This window comes from Mauremys reevesii, unplaced genomic scaffold, assembly GCF_016161935.1.
Source record: "Mauremys reevesii isolate NIE-2019 unplaced genomic scaffold, ASM1616193v1 Contig120, whole genome shotgun sequence".
In the NCBI taxonomy this organism is placed as follows: domain Eukaryota; kingdom Metazoa; phylum Chordata; order Testudines; family Geoemydidae; genus Mauremys; species Mauremys reevesii.
The window spans coordinates 122,348-142,115 of record NW_024100739.1 but is presented as its reverse complement, the minus strand read 5'-3'; the positions used below and the strand labels follow the sequence as shown (position 1 = coordinate 142,115).

At 48.2% G+C, this 19,768-nt stretch overlaps 1 protein-coding gene across 1 annotated transcript; it reads left to right on the top strand.

Annotated features, from left to right (window-relative positions):
- Positions 1-1,569: 1,569 nt before the first annotated feature.
- LOC120392875 (NACHT, LRR and PYD domains-containing protein 3-like) lies at positions 1,570-19,175 on the top strand. The gene is made up of 3 exons (XM_039517547.1): positions 1,570-1,988; positions 5,552-5,722; positions 19,115-19,175. The coding sequence occupies exons 1-3, from the start codon at positions 1,720-1,722 to the stop codon at positions 19,173-19,175; spliced, it is 501 nt and encodes a 166-aa protein (XP_039373481.1). The 5' UTR covers positions 1,570-1,719.
- The last annotated feature ends 593 nt before the right edge of the window (positions 19,176-19,768 follow it).

Below are 19,768 nucleotides of genomic sequence, written 5' to 3'. Positions count from 1 at the left end.
TTCAATGACTCACTTGCACAAAGCCACACCAGGGGAATTGCTCAACCTTGCCTGGTGACTCAGCAATGCCAACCAGACATGCCTGGACTTATGTTTTCCAAGCATATGGTCTAAGGGTATAAATCAGAACACAGTGGCCCCATGCTTCACCTTTTCTTCTCCCCCCACCTACGGCACAAGTAACAAGATCACTCAGAAGACTCCAACAGACCCCGGCCCCAGCACCAGCCGCACTGGACTCCAATTGCACCCCAGCCCCTCTCCCTGTTAACCGTTAACCATTTAAACTATATAATTGTTATTGTTTAAATGGTTAACTTTTTAAACAATATTTACATCCCTAGTATATTACTTGATAGGAGTCTGGGAGCTGGGTGTTTTCGGTTGGTGCCTTTCTCTGTGCGATTCATGAGTGGCTCTGGGAGCATTCATGGAATCTAGCTGGGTGTGGGCTCCCACATGCGGTTGTACTGAATGGTAACAGCACCTGGAGGGGTTTGCTGCTTGCCACTAGTAAGGCATTGTGAGAGACAACCTGAAATTGAGAGTAAAGGGGACACAGCAGTCCCACAGTCACAGGTTGCACCCTGGGGGGCCCGTCACACCTCCCCATTGGGCAGAGTAACAATATTTTAAGGCAAATGAGGTGATGAAGGAGGCCGTGCCAGTGACAGTTCTGGTGGAAGGGGTGTCTCAACATATGTGCAAGATTTAGCAGCTGTTAGGGGTGAGGAGGGCTCATGTTTGGGTGTGCAGGGGGCTCACTGTGAGGCCTTGGAGGACAAAGACAGACATACTTGTGGGTGCTCCTTGAAGTGCACATGGTCATAGCTGGTCTGCTGCCATAGTTACCAGGTCAGCTGGCTGGCAGCTCCATTAGGAGCCCAGGATCTGCAGGGGGGTTTCAGAAGCCAGCAGAAAATCTGCTTTTATCACCCCTCTAGAGACTCTGGAACTGGCCCTGCCAACAGGATCACACAGTTGCCCTCCTTTCAGGGGCTCTTCCCTCCCCAAACCCTAGGGGACTCCCTGCCATGGGGATCTTCTTCTCTTTGTCTCCCCCACTTTGATCCCTGGTCTCAGAGGAAGGTGGGTCTGATGCTGCCAGTGCTTTGCCTGGCTGCTGTCTCCCCTCCCCAGGTCTGAGGGTCAGAGTTAGGAGCTGGTGGGCCGGGGGCAGACACAGAGATGTGAGACAGCTGCTCCCTGCAGTGGAGCAGCAGAGCTAGTGCTGGGGGCGCAGAGGGGCAGGATCTCCCAGCTCCTCCTGCTCTGAGCCTGGCCCAGCTGCCTGGGGAGGGGGCTCCCCCTACAGCCTCCCCGTAGGGGTGGGGCTGCTCTGATTGGGTCGCACCATCCTGAGACACATTAGCACCAAGTCCAGCCTGATTGGTCAGGACCTGAGTGGGCAGGAATTAAAGGGCAAATTTTTACCCTTTCTGAATTCTGACTGATCAATGGAAGGGGCGAGGGGGCGGTGCTTAGGAAGGAGTCTTACCACAAATCTTATTCCTCATTGGTCAGTTGCAGGAATTTGTTATGTCTAGGCCATTCTCCCTGTTGATTGGTGAAGGGTAAAGGGCAAGGGGTGGAGTTTAGACAGGAAGTCCCACCCACTGCTGGTTTCTCACTGGACAAGAGGTGGGACTTGAGACGGAGTCTGTAGCAGGATTTCTGGCTCATTCTGGATGCTGATTAGTCAAGCAGAGGGACTGGTGGATGGGGCCACCTGTCAGAACAGCTGTGACGAGCCTGATTCACACCATGATCCCCCTTCTCTACCTTTCTCTCTCCTGCAGCTTGCGGAAGTCCTCTACATCGGGATGCGGTGTCACAGCCGCTGGCTGTGGGGATCTTGCTGCTTTTCTCAAAACCAGACAGAACCTGACAAAGCTGTACCTGGATAATAACGTTTCTCTGGGAGATTCCGGAGTGCGGCTGCTGTGTGAGGGGCTGACACACCCAAACTGCAAATTAGAGACTCTGGTGTAAGTAACATTTGGCCTCCTTTATGCATTTACGGGTGTCCTTGTTAGAAAGTGTTCGACAGGGTGCATTGCTGGTTCTGCTCTCTGCAGTTACAAGGAGAATCTGAAAATCTAGTGTCTCTCCAGCACTTGCAGGAAGGACTCACGATATGTGCCCAGCCTGCCAGGTTTGAAAAGGTAAATGTAAATGTCAAAATACCCTTTGAAGTGCAGCCTGCTAGGAATGGGGGTGTGTGTTTACAGTTATAAACAGGGCTGGTGAGAGCAGATGCCAGTGCTGGTCTCATTCTAAAAAAAACCCCCAAACTGTCCTGGGAAATCTTTGGCTTTTCCTTCTTCTATTTCAGTGTATTTCTGTGTGTTTCTTCTTCTCTCAAGGCAGAAGGCCCACCCATGCCTGTGAGAAGCTGGGAAACTCTAGGGACTTCAGGCAAGATTTTCAAAAAAGCTCAACACTCAGCAGCCCCCACTATAACACTTCCGCCCAGATTTTCAAAACACCTACACCCTGGAAGCTGAGCTCTCCTGAAAATCTGTCCCAAAAGCACCAGTAGAATGAGCAGCAAAATGAACATCCATTTGCAGCAGTTGTTCACCACTGGAGTTAATGCCACTAACCTCTAATGTCCACACCCTCCATTCTCTCCTAAGAACATCAGATTCGCTGCCTGGAGGGCTGAGGTGCTTCTGCTGCCAACTATCCCCACCACAAACAACACTTCAAAGCTCCACCTGGCAGCATGTAGATGGATACGACTCATCTCAGGGCTAGTTGTTTTCTTCTTTATTCCCACCATCAGTGATGTTTAGCCTCTTCCTTCTCTCTTGGTGATGAGCAGGTGCCGCTACCCATTATGCACCCTCCAGAGGAGAGAAGTCACCAGCTGCACTCAGAGACTTCCTGGGTCAATAATTTCCCTCTCAGAGCAACCACCACCACATCCACTTTCCTTTCCTCCCCCTTGCTCTAGGAGTCACCACTGGACTGCACTTCCCCTGCCCAGTGCAACTGTAGCTTCCTGTCCCTTCCAAAGGAGTGAGACCTACAGCTCACTGGTTCCTCACTGCAATAGGTGACAGGAGATGTAGCCATTCCAGGACCCTTCAGTGGCAATCAGTGACTGGTAGTTCCTCTCCCCATCCCACAGCCCTGCAGAGAATCTTATAATGATGGTGGTTCCTCTCCCTTGTGGAAGCTGCCCCTTCTCTCCCCCATATGGTGTAGGACAGTGGGGGATAAGTAACTCACTGTTGGTGGGATGGAGAGGGAAGACACACTTCTGTGTTGTGCTGACAGATCTGCTGTGAGATCTACTATCCCATGAAACAGTCTCCACGTGGAACTGATGGAAGCTTCATCACTTGGAGCATCTTAAATCTCCACTAGACAGCTCACTGGAACACAAGTTGCAGAGAGCAATCCTGCTTTGGCAAGGGAGGTACTAGGTTAACTAATAGGGGTGGCATGTGAGTGTGGTTCAGTGCCTCTTCCTACCTGTCCCCCTTATGTTTTGGCTGTAATGTGCTGCAGAGAAGGGGGTCTCTGGAGAAAGTGGTAGTGACAGCTCACTCCCCACCATCACCCACCAACCCTTGATTGACAGCAGCCACAAAAAGACGTATGAGATCTGCAAATCACCGACCAGGCAAGTTTGCTGGTTATTAGGAGCAGGTGGTGTACTGCCCAAAGGTTAATTTTAGATTGGATTTGGCAGAGAAAGGTGTGTGTGGAGTGGTGAGGGAACTTGATGTCCTTTCAGAAAGGTCTGTATCCCATAGCAAGGGGGCTTGTCTACATTACCTGCTGGATCGACGGGAGATGAGTCTACCAGCTGGCTTTGGTGGCTGGTTTGGATTGAGACTCCTGCAGAAGGAGCACACACACACCCTGTGCGAAGATAGGACAGTACCTGGCACCTGTGGAGACTCACCCTGTTGCCCCTGATGTAATGTGATTGAGGGAGTTGAGGATCTTCGCAGCTGGTGGTGCTGCCTGTACCCACAGAAACACACAGAAACCTGTGCTCGATCCCAAAGGTGACTAGGGAGTCCTGGAAGTTGCAGGCCCACTGGTAGGCTGCAGAGCACTGCCCTTTGCTCCCTTTATCCTCCCCCAGTAAGGCCGTCACACTCTGGAGGGCAAGATCAAAATCTCCCCACTGCTGGAGAGTGAGCTGCACCTTCCTCCTGGAGCCTTGTGAGTCTTCCAGGAACAATTACAGCTTGTGCCACAGCACAGTGGGAGCTGAGAAGCCTGCAGAATCAGCAAGCCCACAGACACCCCTTTGCCCTCCAGAAGGGATGGCAGGGGGAGGGGGAGCTGCAGCTGGTAGCAGGGCCACAGCCCTTTTTTCTGCCCTGGCCTTTCTTCCTGACTGAGGGGCTCCCTTGGTGGTGGTGGGTTTGGCAGCAGAGTCCCTGCCTCTGCTTTCTGCTGCTGTCCCAGAGGGGATGATGATGGTACCAGCAGAGGTGTCAGTGGTAGCCATGGGAGCAGATGGAGGAGAAAGCTGAGGGGGATATCAGCCATGTCCAGGGGTCCCCCTCCTTCAATCTTCCCAGCTTCCCCCCATGGACCAAATCGCTAAAGCAGAAGCTTCACCTGAGGCTGGGTCAGGGTCTGCCATTGAGGACAGGCGACAGGAACAGCCACTGGAGGGGGATATAGAAGAAAGGGGACGGGGGAATCTAACGTCTTCTCCCCACTAGACTGCAGTGCGGTGAGGAGGGAGCAAAGGTCAACTGGGGAATTAATCAGATAAATGGTTTGGGTGTGTATGTGTGGAGCCTCCTTCTACAGCTGACTGGGAGTGAAGGAGAGCATATAAGTGTGTGGGGTGTGTGTAGGTGAGTAGGAAGGGCAGGGGAAACAGGCAACACACCATGGGGGAAAGTGAATCACAAGGGGGACCGCATGAGATGGGGGCGGCAAGCAAGCATTATGTGGGGTTGGGGTCGAAAGGACTGCTGGGAAGGCAGAGGGAAGAGGAGGAGGTCCACCAATCCACTAATGCAAATTGAGGGGAGAAAGGAGAGGGAAGGCTGATGGGGAGCATATGCACCCCAAAGCACTTGCAAAGAAGGAAGGCAACGATTCAGCAGCATCTCCAGGTGGAGGCAGGCCGGAAGATGGATGCACCACAGGAGTGGTTAGGGAAAAGGGAGAGCTCCACACCACTTCTCCCCACCCCACCCCCAGCACCAGCAGCGACCAGAATTCCCTGCCCAGACTGTATCAAAATGTACACACAGAAAGGAGCTAAATTAAGGTTGCCTAGGCAGCCTAAAGCTTGGCGGTTCCTAACTTTTGGGTGCTTGATCTTGCCGCCGTAATATTCTCTTAACATAGTGGGGTTTATATAATTAATTATATCATAAGGGTCTAAACTTTCAGTAGGGGTCTTTTATTATTATTTCAATCAAAATAAATAGATAACATTATTCCTGGCCACTGTCTTGAATTAAGAATCCCTTTGGAGATACACATGGGTATCAGTGAAGGGAAATGCAGAGAATGGGGCATACGCAAGTCATTTTACTCTGTATATATCTGTCTCTTGCAGGCTTCACTATTGTGGTCTCACAGCTGCATGTTGTGAGAATCTCTCCTCTGTTCTCAGCACCAGCCAGACCCTGACATTCCTAGGTCTAGGGGCAAACAGTCTGGAGGATTCAGGAATGCAGCGGCTGTGTGAGGGGCTGAAACATCCAAACTGCAAATTACACACACTAGGGTAAGTAACAGCTGGCTCCCTTTAGCCAGTTCCTGGAAACACTGATGTTGTGAGTTAAACTCAGTGTACCCGGATCACAATGTCCTACAGTACATGGAACCCAGCCACGGACCAGCCCCACTCTGCTCCCCAGGCAAAGAACAGAGACCCACTGATGTGTTCACTGCCTATATTTTACTAGTTAAACAATTGAAGAATGTAGTGGGCTCAGGCCTAAACTCCTGTTGAGCAGGGAAAGCAGCTGGACAACTGCCCTAAAGGGGTAGCCAAGGATCCCTCTGACTCAGGATAATCCTCAGGTGGTAGAAAGCAGGTATAGCAAACTCTGTACCACCCATTGCTTGCATCCCCCTGCCCAGTGATGAGCTGCCAAAATCTTAACGACGGGTTCCCTATAAAAAGTTCTGATTTAACAACGGGTTCCCTATAAAAAGTTCTGATTTAAGGGATGTGCAACAGCATGTATTTTTTGTACCAATAGGGTTACCATACGTCCATATTTTCCCAGGAGGTGATTAAGAACCGAAAAGCCTGACATGTCCAGGAAAATACAGATGTATTTTAACCCTACCTAAAGTTCTTTTTTAAAAAGATGGGGCTGAACTAGAAATGAGCTCCATTTCACATGTGTGGGTGGTGATCAGGGACAGTCTCAATTTTTGGGTCTTTTTCTTATATAGGCTCCTATTACCCCTCACCCCTTCCCGATTTTTCACACTTGCTGTCTGGTCACTCTAGGGTGTGCACATGTGGGGGTCCCAGCTGCTCCCTGCCCCCCCCCTCATTAAAGCAGGTGTGCAGGGTTACTGCCCTGGGAACTGCAGGGCACCAGTGGATGTGGGGCTGGCTGCAGATAGGGGCGTGGGGCAGAGCTAGCTGGAGGCAGGGAGTGACACGGGCTGGCTGTGGGCAGGTGATGCAGACGGGCAGGTGATGCAGACGGGCGGGCTGCAGGCAGGGGCTGGCTGCGGGCAGAGGCTGGCTGTGGCAAGGGCTGGCTGCGGGCAGAGGGCAGCTGTGGGCAGGGGCTGGCTGCGGCTGGCTGGGGGCAGGGGTGGGGCTGGGCCTGGCTGGGGGCAGGGCCTGGCAGGGGCTGGCTGCGGGCAGGGGGCAGCTGTGGGCAGGGGCTGGCTGTGGGTGGCTGCGGGCAAGGGGTGGGGCAGGGGTGGCTGGGGCAGGGGTGGCTGCGGGCAAGGGGCGGCTGTGGGCAGGGGTGGCTGCGGTGGCTGGGGCAGGGGTGGGGCAGAGGGCGGCTGTGGGCAGGGGTGGGGCAGGGGGCTGGCAGGGGGCGGCTGTGGGCAGAGGGCGGCTGCGGCGGGCTGGGGCAGGGGCTGGGGGGGCAGAGGGTGGCTGGGGGCAGAGGGTGGGGCAGGGGCTGGCTGCGGGCAGGGGCTGGCTGGGGGTAGCTGCGGGCAGGGGTGGCTGGGGGCAGGGGCTGGCTGCGGGTGGCTGTGGGCAGGGGCTGGCTGGGGCTGCGGGTAGCTGCGGGCAGGGGGCAGGGGCTGCGGGCAGGGGCTGGCGGGGAAGGGGCTGGCTGCGGTGGCTGCGGCAGGGGCGGCTGGGGCAGGGGCGGGCAGGGGCTGGCTGGGGCTGCGGGTAGCTGCGGGCAGGGGCTGGCAGGGGCTGGCTGGGGAAGGGGGTGGCTGTGGGCAGGGGTGGGGCAGGGGCAGGGGTGGCTGCGGCTGGCTGCGGGCAGGGGCTGGGGGCAGGGGCTGGCTGGGGGGTGGCGGGGGGCAGGGGCTGGCGGGGGGCAGGGGGTGGCTGCGGGTGGCTGTGGCAGGGAAGGCGGGGGAGGGGCGCAGACACTCACACGGGGGGGGGCTGGGAGCAGCAGGACGCAGCTGGGGACTCACCAAGCAGCAGCAGGAGCCCCAGGGCCAGAGGTTCAAAGAGCAGGAGCAGCAACAGGGCCAGGAGGCAGCTCACATGGCTCTCGCAGCACAGCGCCCCCCGGCGGCCGGGAGGAGGAATTACAGGCTTCCCAGGCAGAGCCCATCAAAGCTTCCCTCGCAGGGAAGCTAGTTAACAAGCGGTTCTAAAACCGCTTCTAAATTTAACAACGGGTTCGCACCAACCGGTGCGAACCGGCTCCAGCTCACCCCTGCCCCTGCCCCCATGTACAGGGTGTGGAGGACCATGGAGGTGTATGTCCGGGGCAGAGTGCATGGTGCTCCACCTTTCCTAGGCCGGCCCAGCATCTGGGGTAACTTAGGGCAGCCCTGAGGTTCCTCTCTGTTAGACCAGAAGCCATTTTGTCCCCTACCTGGTCCAGGATCAGGGAGTGCAGATGTGGCTTATAACCAGTTTCTTCAGTCTCCTCATCAGCGCTGAGTGTGAACTTGGTGCAGTTGAGGACAGTGTCCAGTGGTTTTTAGCAAATTCCAGATGCAGCATATTTTGAAGTTAAAAACACTATTATTTTAATACAATAAAAACTACAACCCAGTATTGCCAACATCAAGAGAGCAAAAATCATGAGTTAGACCCCTGAAACTCATAGAGATTGCCAAAAAAATCCTAATTGTGGTGTGGGGTTTTTTTTGGTTTTAGTGTCTTTTGACTTTTTAACTCCCTTTTACTCCTTTGTCAAATGTAGTCAGATATTTGGCTGCTTGTCTGTTCTCTCTGTGTGCTGTCTCAGCTCTGTGCAGATAGTTGGCACAGCAGACCTCGATCGAACCACCCAGTGAGACTACAAGACCCATTTCAGTATCGAAGGCACCTGGTCAGGTTTATTGCCAATGAACCATTGTCCTAGCTTCCCAGATCAATGTCTACAGTTACACTAGCACGTGTATGCCTGTGATAATGGATGCAGCTCAGTGAATGGCGGGACTTTCCATTTTCTTCTTGACGGGCAAAAGACATTCCCTCTGAGACTTCATTTTATACACCGATACAAACAAGTTATGTATTGCCCTCTGACATGGCTAGGTGCCACCCATCACCTTATACATGTTGGTTCGATCCAGACATCTCTATTCATCATTCTGTCATCCTGATCCTATCTTTACAATGGGTCAACGTGTTCATGTTATCTGTGGGGAATGTGTCAGTACTGAGGTGTTCTGGTACCACCCTTCTGGAATGTGTTTGTGGGTGTGTTCGGTGCCTAGCACTTCTTAAGAATGTATTTCTGCAATATCAGTTCTTGCCAGATTCTGTGAGCAGGGCCTGCCTCCAGTTCACAGCTTGACTTTGCTTTATATTTGCAAAGCTTTGACCACTACTTTAGCCCAGGCCTCAGGCCTCTGATACAAGGGCTTATGTCTCAACCTCTCTTCCTACTACACCAGCGTGAGTAAAATAACAGATTGAAAATCAATATTCAGTGTACACAAAAATGCATGTCTCTCCCTGGTTGCTCAGATGGAGCTTGCATTTAATCTCTCCTCACCCATAATGTAGAGGAGCTTCTATCCCTTTCCTATCATTGTCTTGACTTTCTGCCCTCCATATTTATTTCCTGATTCACACTTGCACAAAGAATATATATTACTATTTAGGGTTGGTGAGTTACAGATATGCATATTAAAGAACTTGAAACTTATTCAAATAAGGGTATAAGCAACAAAGTCACAGTAAACATACTATGGGATTGGTTTAGCCTTTTCTAAGAAGCAGCACTTCCCTGATTCCCCAACCACCACGCCTCTGTCAGAGCCCCTGAAATACTCCTCCTCTTCCTCCAGATGCCTCCTGCAATCCGCTCCTTTCTGTCCTCCACATCGCCCTGCAGCCCATTTTCCTGCGCCCCTAAATCTGCCTCCTTCTCCCCTCATTTCCTGATCCCCTCACTCCATCTACTTTTAGCCCTGTCCTTGGAGCTCCTCACAGTCCGTATGTCCTGTCTAGCCCCCAAACCAGAGTGGCAGCCATTTTGCCTGTGGGCATGGCTTCCATCTCAATGTAAACAGCGGGAGGTGGCAGCCAACTTTATCAAGGGCAGCCTCACTTCCACGAGCAGATGGACTGTAGGGAAATGGCAGCCAGTGTTATAAATAGAGAGGGAAGGGTAGCAACCTTTATGATTGTAGTAGCATAAAATCCTTCCTTGGCAGCTCTACTAGATTGGTTTACCTGTAAGGGGTTAGGCAGTTCAAATAACCTAGTTGACACCTGACCAGAAGGACCAATGAGGAAAGAAGATAAACTTTCAAATCTATGGGTGGGAGGATTTGTTGTTCTTCTCTTTTGTTGCTCCCTCTCCAGATGGAGGGAGAAGCCAAGCAGGTACAACATCATCTGAAAATATAAGTAGGGCAAGGAAATGCATTAGGTTATCTTTTGTTTTAGCTTGTGGATTTTGTTTTTGTAACTGTGAAGCTGAGCCAGAGGAGAATCCTCTGTGTTCTAAATCTTTTTATTACCCTGTAAAGTTACCTTCCATCCTGATTTTGCAGGTGTGATTCTTTTAATTTTTTCTTTATAAAGTTCTTCTTTTAAGAACCTGATTGATTTCAGTGTCCTGAAGACAAAGGGTCAGGTCTGTGCTCACATTGCTAAAGAAATTGGTTGGTTTATTATTCTGAAGCCTCCCCAGGAAAGGTGGTGAAGGGGCTTGGGGGGATAGAGATTCCAAGTGATCGTTCGCTGAATTTTTGTGTAAATCACTTGGTGATGGCAGCCATACCGACCACGAACAAGGAAAGGAATTTGTGCCTTGGGGAAGTTTTAACCTAAGCTGCTAGAAATAAGCTTAGGGGGTCCTTCATGCGGGTCCTTACATCTGTACCCCAGAGTTCAGAGTGTGTGAGGGGAATCCTGACATGGTCGCAGTCGTGGGATCAATTTAAACCAAAAGCACTCAGGATTTTAAAAGAACACATTTTTCTCTTGGCTGCTTAAAAACCAGGGAGGTTTCTTTTCTCTTAAGGAACACATTTTTTTTTCATCCTCATTTCCAGTAAGAGGAGATAGTGGCCATTTTTAATAAAGGAAAAATTGCTAGTTTTCGCCTTTCATCATGTCTTCAGGTACAGGGTTGGGGAAATGCCAGTATTACAAACTCTAGTGATTTTAGCACAACGCTTCCATGTGGTCCAGCCACTAGAGAGGGACAGAGCCACACCGGGTATGGTGAGTTACACTAGCACATCCCTTTCCTTAGAACAGGACTGTCAAGCTGTATGGGGGGACTTAGGAGTGTGGGCACCTCCCAAGAGACTAGTCACTCACCGAGTTCGATTTGCATCCTAGATCTCACACCAAAGAAGCTGGCAGCCAATCCTATAGTAAGCTATTTAGAGATTTATTAGTAAGGGTATGTCTACACAGCAATGTAAGTCCAGACTTGAGCCTGGGCTCAAGCCTAACCCCCTTTGTGTCCGCACACCAATTGTGTTAATTTAGGGCTTGAACTTAGGGTCACAGGACCCTGAAAGTCTGAAGGGTCCAAGCCAGTGTTAAGCTGGGACCTAGAGTCTGAGTTCTATTGCTTTCCTGTGTGCATGTGGCCCTGGCTTGACTCATTCCCAGAAGTTCTCCAGATGTATCCCAAGGTTCCCTGGGCTTCATATGTAGAGGTGCCCAGGCAGTGTGCACTGTGAGGGTGGGGAGTGGGAATCAGCCCCAAAACTTCCTCTCAGCCTCCCAGGGATCCCTTATCCCTGCCTCACAGGGTGTTGTGGGGGCACAGAAAAGGGATCCCTGGGGTTTGCTGAAGTACACTGCACCCCAAGCCCTGGGGATAAAACTTCACTGGCAGCAGCCAGCCTGGGGTGGGTGGGCGTTTTCCTCTGAAAACTTGTTTTGTCAAACATAAAACCAAACCAACAAAAATAACAAACAAAAACAGCTTAATTGAATATCCTGTTTTAAAAATGAAGAATGGCAAAGTTTCATTAGAATAGTTTGACAGCCCTGGAGACTGACGTCCTAATTATCCCTACAACTAGAGCACATGGGCATTTTCCTGCCAGTGTGACTCAGCCTAGAGGTGCAGAGCCCAACTCTCACATTAGATGGTTGTTCAGTATAAAGCCTTCACAAACTGCAGTCACTGTACTGAGACAGCCGCCAAAGGAGCTAGTTATGCAGCTGATGTGCTCATGTGTCCTTATGGGCACCTGAATCCCATCAACAGCACTGTCACAGTTAGGAAATAGGGAGGGCAATAGATTTTTCCCACAGTGCAACACATTAAAAGGGCTTGAGTGTCGACATTCGGGGAGGGGGAGATGTGATTGGTACTCTGGGATAGGATTACTTTGTCTTGGGTCTGTGCACTGCAGAGTGGACTACAGAGCCCTAGATTTGAGCGCTGGTCAGAAAATTCTTTATTTAGGGTTAAAATGCAGTGTGGATTCTCAATTCAGGGTTCTCTGACACAGGTCTGCTGACTCAAGTCCCACTCGCCCTAGACTTACATTGCTGTGTAGAAAGGTTAAAGCAGGTAAAAATATATGTACAAGTGAGTTATGGTCTATAATTTCAAAAGGTGGGAGATATGGAGGTCATCTGATCACAGAACAGGGAACCAAATTGATCACATTACAGTTAAACACAAATGGAGAAGAACATATTCATAAATGATCTGGAGAAAGGGGTAGACAGTGAGGTGGAAAAAGATGATACAAAACTGCTCAAGATAGATAAGTCCAAAGCAGACGCAAAGAGCTTCAAAAGGATCTCACAAAACTCGGTGACTGGGCAACAAAATGGCAGGTGCAAGTCAGTGTCAATAAATGCAAAGTAATGCATATTGGAAAACAAATCCCAACTAAACATCTAAAATGATGGGGGTCTCACTCAAGAGAGATATCTTGGAGTCACTGTGGAAAGTTCTCTGAAAAATATTCACTCAATGTGAAGCAGTAGTCAAAAAAGCAAACAGAATTTTGGGAATCATTAAGAAAGGGATAGATAATAAGACAGAAATTCCATACTCTAATAATAAGTATATAGGTAGGGATATATTACCAATCACCTGACCAGGATGATGATAGTGACTGTGAAATGCCCAGGGAGATTAGAGAGGCTATTCAAATAAAAAACAATAATAATAATGCGGATTTTAGTTATCCCCATATTGACATGTCACCTCAGGACAGGAGGCAGAGATAAAGGTTCTTGACACCTTAAATGACAGCTTCTTGGAGCAGCTGGTCCTGGAACCCACCGGAAGAGAGGCAATTCTTAATTTAATCCTAAGTGGAGCACAGGATCTGGTCCAAAAGGTGAATATAGGTGGACCGCTTGGTAAAAGTGACCATAATATAATTAAATGTAATAACCCTGTGGCAGGAAAAACACCACAGTGGCCCAACACTGTAGCATTTAATTTCAGAAAGGGGAACTACACAAAAATGAGGAGGTTAGTTAAACAGAAATTAAAGGTACAGTGCCAAAAGTGAAATCTCTGCAAGCTGCATGGAAACTTTTTAAAGGCACCATAATATAGGCTCAACTTAAATTTATACCCCAAATTTAAAAAAAAACATTGTAAGAGAACCAAAGAAGATCCACCATGGCTAAACAACAAGGTAAAAGAAGCAGTAAGAGCCAAAAAGGCATCCTTTAAAAAGTGGAAGTTAAATCCTAGTGAGGAAAATAGAAAGGAGCATAAACTCTGGCAAATGAAGTGTAAAAATACAATTAGGAAAGCCAAAAAAGAATTTAAGAAACAGTTAGCCAAAGACTCAAAAAGTAATAGCATTTTTTTAAGTACATCAGAAGCAGGAAGCCTGCTAAACAACCAGTGGGGCCACTGGACAATCAAGGTGCTAAAGGAGCACTCAAGAACGATAAGGCCATTGCAGAGACACTAAATGAATTCTTTGCATCAGTCTTCACAGCTGAGGATGTGAGCGAGATTCCCAAACCTGAGCCATTCTTTTTAGGTCACAGATCTGAGGAACTGTCGGTCGCACATTGAGGTATCATTAGAGGAGGTTTTGGAACAAATTGATAAATTAAACAGTAATAAGTCACCAGGACCAGATGATATTCACCCAAGAGTTCTGAAGGAACTCAAATGTGAAATTGCAGAACTGCTAACTGTAGTCTGTAATCTATCATTTACATCAGTTTCTGTACCAGATGACTGGAGGATAGCTAATGTGACACCAATTTTTAAAAAGGGCTCCAGAGGTGATCCCAGCAATTACAGGCCTGTAAGCCTGACTTCAGTACTGGGCAAACTGGTTGCAACTATAATAAAGAACAATATTGTCAGACATATAGTTGAACATAATTTGTTGAGGAAGAGTCAACATGATTTTAGTAAAGGGAAATCAAGCCTCACCAATCTACTAGAATTCTTTGAGGCGGGTCAACAAGCATGTGGACAAAGGGGATCCAGTGGATATAGTATACTTAGATTTTCAGAAAGCCTTTGACAAGGTCCCTCACCAAAAGCTCTTACGTAAAGTAAGCTGCCACAGGATAAGAGGGAAGGTGCTCTCATGGATTTATAACAGGTTAAAAGATAGGAAACAGAGGGTAGGTATAAATGGTCAGTTTTCAGAATGGAGAGAGGTAAAGAGTGGTGTCCCCCATGGGTCTGTTCTGGACCAGTCCTATTCAACATATTCATAAATGATCTGGAAAAAGGGGTAAACAGTGAGGTGGCAAAATTTGCAGATGATACAAAATTACTAAAGATAGTTAAGAACCACGCAGACTGCGAAGAGCTACAAAAGGATCTCTCAAAACTAGGTGACTGGGCAACAAAATGGCAGATGAAATGTAATGTTGATAAATGCAAAGTAATGCACATTGGAAATTGGAAAGCATAATCCCAACTATACATATAAAATGATGGGGTCTAAATTAACTGTTACCACTCAAGAAAGAGATCTTCGAGTCATTGTGGATAGTTCTCTGAAAACATCTGCTCAACGTGCAGCGATAGTCAAAAAAGCAAACAGAATGTTGGGAATAATTAAGAAAGGGATAGATAATAGGACAGAAAGTATCATGTTACCGATATATAAATCCATGCTACGCCCACATCTTGAATACTGTGTGCAGATGTGGTCGCTCCATCTCAAGATATATTGGAATTGGAAAAGGTTCAGAAAAGGGCACCAAAATTATTAGGAGTATGGAATGGCTTCCATATGAGGAGAGATTGGAGGAGAGATTTTTCAGCTTGGAAAAGAGACGGATAAGGGGAGATATGATTGAGGTCTATAAAATCATGAATGGTATAGAGAAAGTAAGTAAGGAAGTGTTATTTACTCCTCATAATACAAGAACATTTTAGATCTGGTTTTGGTGAGCAACGAGGACCTTGTTGAGGAAATAGTTGTAGGGGACAACCTTGGCTCGAGTGATCATGAGCTAATTCGTTTCAAAATAAATGAGAGGATAATCAATAGTGCATCTGAGACTAGGGTTTATGATTTCAAAAGGGCTAACTTTACTAAACTAAGGCGACTAGTTAGGGAAGTAGACTGGCCTAACATATTTAGGATCTAAGGGCAGATGATGCCTGGGGTTACTTCAGGTTGAAGTTGCAGGAGATGTCAGAGGCATGTATCCCAAGAAAGGGAAAACGGCTCGTAGGTAGCAGTTTTAGACCGAGCTGGATGAGCAAGCGCCTCAGAGGGTCATTAAGAAAAACAGAAAGCGACACGGACTGGAAAATGGGAGGGATCAGCAAAGAAACCTACCTTATTGAGGTCAGAGGGTGTAGGGAAGCAGTGAGAAAGGCAAAACGACGGGTGGAGATGGACTTAGCGAAGGGGATTAAAACCAATAGCAAAAGGTTTTTAGCCATATAAATAGGAAGAAAACCAAGAAAGAAGAAGTGGACCGCTTAAAACTTTGAACGGAGTGGAGATTAGGGATAATCTTGGAATGGCACAATATCTGAACGAATATTTTGCCTCGGTCTTCAATGAGGCTAATGAAGGGCTAAGGAATAGTGATACAGGACCGATGGGAATGAGGATATGGGGTAGACATTATGGTATCGGAGGTGAAAGCCAAACTTGAACAGCTTAACGGAAGTAAATCGGGGGGCCCGGATAATCTTCATCCTAGAATATTAAGGAACTAGCGAGTGATATTGCTAGCCCGTTAGCGATGATTTTTAATAAATCTCTAAATTCGGGATTGTACCGTTGGACTGAGATTAGCTAATGTAGTTCCTATATTCAAGAAGGGGAAAAAGTGACCCGGGTAACTACAGGCCTGTTAGTTTAACATCTGTAGTATGCAAAGTCATGGAAAAAATTTTAAAAGAGAGAGTGGTTACGGAGCAGGAGGCCGATGGCAACTGGGATAGTTTACAGCATGGATTTACGAAAGGTAGATCGTGCCAAACCAACCTGATCTCCTTCTTTGAGAAAGTATCAGATTTTTAGACAAGGGAAATGCAGTGGATCTAATATATCTAGATTTCAGTAAGGCGTTTGATACGGTACCGCATGAGGAATTACTGGTTAAATTGGAAAGGATGGGGATTGAAATGAAAATCCAGAGGTGGATAAGGAGCTGGTTAAAGGAGACTGCAGAGGGTAGTATTTAAGGGGGAACTGTCTGGTTGGAGTGGGGTCACTAGTGGAGGTCCTCATGGTTCGGTTTTGGGTCCAATTTTATTCAATCTATTTATTGCTTACCTGGGAAACAAGAGTTGGAGTGGGCTGATAAAGTTTATGGACGACACCAAGTTGGGAGGTATTGCCAATTCGGAAAAGGATCGGATATCCTCCAGGGAGATTTGGATGACCTTGTAAGCTGGAGTATTAGTAACAGGATGAAATTCAATAGTGAGAAGTGTAAGGTTATGCATTTAGGGATGACTAACAAGAATTTTAGTTATAAGTTAGGGACGCACCAGTTGCAAGTAACGGAGGAGGAGAAGGACCTAGGAGTCCTGGTTGATCGTAGGATGACCATGAGCAGGCAATGTGATGTGGCTAAGAAAGCAAATGCGGTTTTGGGATGCATTAGGCGAGGTATTTCTAGTAGGTATAAGTAAGTGCTAGTCCTGTTATATAAGGCGTTGGTGAGACCTCATTTGGAGTTTTGTGTGCAGTTTTGGTCTCCCATGTTTAAGAAGGATGAATTCAAACTGAACAGGTACAAAGAAGGGCCACTAGAATGGTCCGAGGAATGGAAGGCCTATCATATGAAAGGAGACTTGAGGAGCTCGGTTTGTTTTCCTTAACCAAAAGAAGGATAAGAGGAGATATGATTACACTCTTTAAATATATCAGAGTGATAAATACCAGCTAAGGAGAGGAATTATTTCAGCTCAGTGCTAATGTGGACACGAGGACAAACGGATATAAATTGTCAGTTAGGAAATTTAGGCTAGAAATTAGACGAAGGTTTCTAACTATCAGGGGAGTGCAATACTGGAACAGCCTACCGAGGGAAACAGTGGGGCGAAGGACCTCGATGACATTAAGACTACGCTAGTTAAGTTTATGGTGGAGATGGTATGATAGGATACCAGGGTTAGTAATTAGGTTAATTAAGTGCCACACTGGTAAATAGTACAATGGGTCAATGATATGTTATTCTTAACCTTTTTCCAGAGGGTATGGCTGGAGAGTCTTGCCCGCATGCTCGGGGTTCAGCTGACCGCCATATTTGGGGTCGGGAAGGAATTTTCCTCCAGGGTAGATTGGCTGTGGCCCTGAGGTTTTTCGCCTTCCTCCAAGCATGGGGCAGGGTCGCTTGCAATGGAGTGGGAGATCGGCTAATGTGGCCTGCATCTTGCAGGAGGTCAGACTAGATGATCATATTGGTCCCTTCTGATCTATGATTCTATGATTCTATGAACAAGGGGCCACCAAATGAAATTAATAGGTAGCAGGTTTAAAACAAACACAAGAAAGTATTTTTTCACACAACGCACTGTCAATCTCTGGAACTCCTTCCCAGAGGGTGTTGTGGAGGCCAGTACTATAGCGGGGTTCAAAAGGGAGCTACATAGATTCATGGAAGATAGGTCCATCAATGGCTATTAGCCAGGATGGGCAGGAATGGTGTCCCTAGCCTTTGTTTGCCAGAAGCTGGGACTGAGCAACGGGATGGATCACTTGATGATCATCTGTTCTGTTCATTCCCTCTGGCACACCTGGCACTGGCCACTGTCAGAAGACAGGATACTGAGCTAGATGGACCTTTGGTCTGACTCAGTATGGCCGTTTTTATGTTCCTATGTTCTTAACTTTAGAAGATGTACATAGCAGGATCGAGGCATGTGTGGGTGTGAACCACTTAGGCTAGTGGTAACTAAAATGAGAATAAAAATAAGAACAAATAAAAGATTCTGCCCTGCTAGAATCCAAACAGTCAAGAAATAAAGAATTTTTCCATGGGTCCATATTTATAACTTCTCCTCACAGAAACCAAGCTTACTGGATGTAGGTTCCTTTCTTCATGTTGGGAAAAGAGGAATGCACTTAGAGACTTTGAACTCACACACAATGACCACTTGCTTTGAATGCGCAGGATTTAACACTTTCTGCTAGAGTTCTACATTTATGCTACAGAAGACTTCTTTTGTTTGATGAGTTACTTCCTTACAGGGGTATATACAGTGCAGATGTTTGCTATAACAGTATAACAGGGTACAGATAAGTGAAAACAAAGCATGCAACATCCTGCCGGTTTTTCGTGAAGTTTAAACACTAAACACATTTAACATCTACTTTGAATGATACTAAAGTACCAGTCAGCTGGTCTGGCTTCCAGCTATGAGTTTGTCAGTTCTTAGCTGACACCTACGGCCTTGGCCAGAGCGGGCACTTGGTTTACCAGTGTCACGAGCACCATGCTCTGAACTGAGCACGGGCCCCTGCTCTCTCAAACTTGCTGCAGACAGAAAAACTGCATTCTTCTGAACTGGCTGTAATAGTAAATACAAGAGTAAGTGAAATGTTCCTGTCTTCCTGTAGCTGGGGCGTATTTTTGAGCTCTCACCTGCATTTCAGCAGTGTCAGGCCCAGTGTGCAGCACCACACCAGCTGCAAAACTCACCCCTTCAAGATCTGAGTTACTGAGGGAGGGGGGCGTGAGGTGCCCATGTAGCAGAGAGCTGAGATAATTCTGCTTACATGGAGAGATTCTGTAAACTGGATTTTGCAGCCCCTGCTCCCTGTGAGTGCTGAGTAGCTGCACAATCTAGCCCTTTACGTGCAGAAAGGACATTGCTGTCCCATCCCAGAGCTCACAGGGTGAGTGGGGTGCAGTGGTGCAGGCCAGGCTACAGACTGCACCAATGCTTCTCCTCCCCTTCTCCAAGGGAAAGGCACCAGCTAACAGTGAGATCGGCAAGCAAGGGAATGACATTGGTACAGATCCTGTGGGCTCTGGCAGACAGCTGGGAAAGACCCCAGTGGTGGGCAACGCACTAACAGGGACTGTGGGCTCAGGCATCATGTCTGCAGAGAAAACTAACATCCTTTTCTTTCCTTATTTTCCCCACAGAGTGGACTTCCACCGTCTAACTCCAGTAATGCAGGTAGAGCTGTATGCAGTGAAAAGATAAAACCTGATTTGATCATAAAGATGCAGCCGAGGATTGAGTGGGAGCCTGTGCACCAACACAGCTCTGGCCTGGCCGCCCAGAGCTGTGTTGGTGCACAGGCTCCCACCAGTCCTCCTCATCTTTATGATCAAATCAGGTTTTATCTTTTTCACTGCATACAGCTCTACCCTGCCCTGCCACTACCTTGCCCTGCCCTGCCCTGCCACTAGCTGGATCAGCAGCCAGGGAAAGGTGAAGACCTGGCTCACTTACTATAGATCCCACCATCCCCAGGGACTCCAGCATCATATTTCAGCATCAGTGGCAGGGAGCTAAGTAGAGATTGTCAGGCCCAACCCTCCTGTCTGAGGCAAGAAACTCAGAAGTAGAAGCTGGATTTGCTCCATGCTTGGTCTGACCTTAGATGGTAGAGTTGGTTTGCGGGATGGAGCAGGAGGAAGGAAGGGGGGCAGTGCAGGGGCGTGACCCAAGAACCATCCTTGGAGCCAGTGGATTCTGTTCCAATAGCTCAGTCATTATTTGTTGTATGTTTCTTCTCCTACCCGTCCCCCTCCCACAATTTCACACAATTCCCAGGCCATTAAGTCAACATT

Excerpts from the sequence above, each read along its gene's own strand:
- LOC120392875 (XM_039517547.1), top strand. The coding sequence starts at position 1,720 with ATGGGGCCACCTGTCAGAACAGCTGTGACGAGCCTGATTCACACCATG. Across the intron at positions 1,989-5,551 it reads TGCAAATTAGAGACTCTGGT|GCTTCACTATTGTGGTCTCA; the intron begins GTAAGTAACATT and ends TGTCTCTTGCAG. Across the intron at positions 5,723-19,114 it reads TGCAAATTACACACACTAGG|AGTGGACTTCCACCGTCTAA; the intron begins GTAAGTAACAGC and ends TTTTCCCCACAG.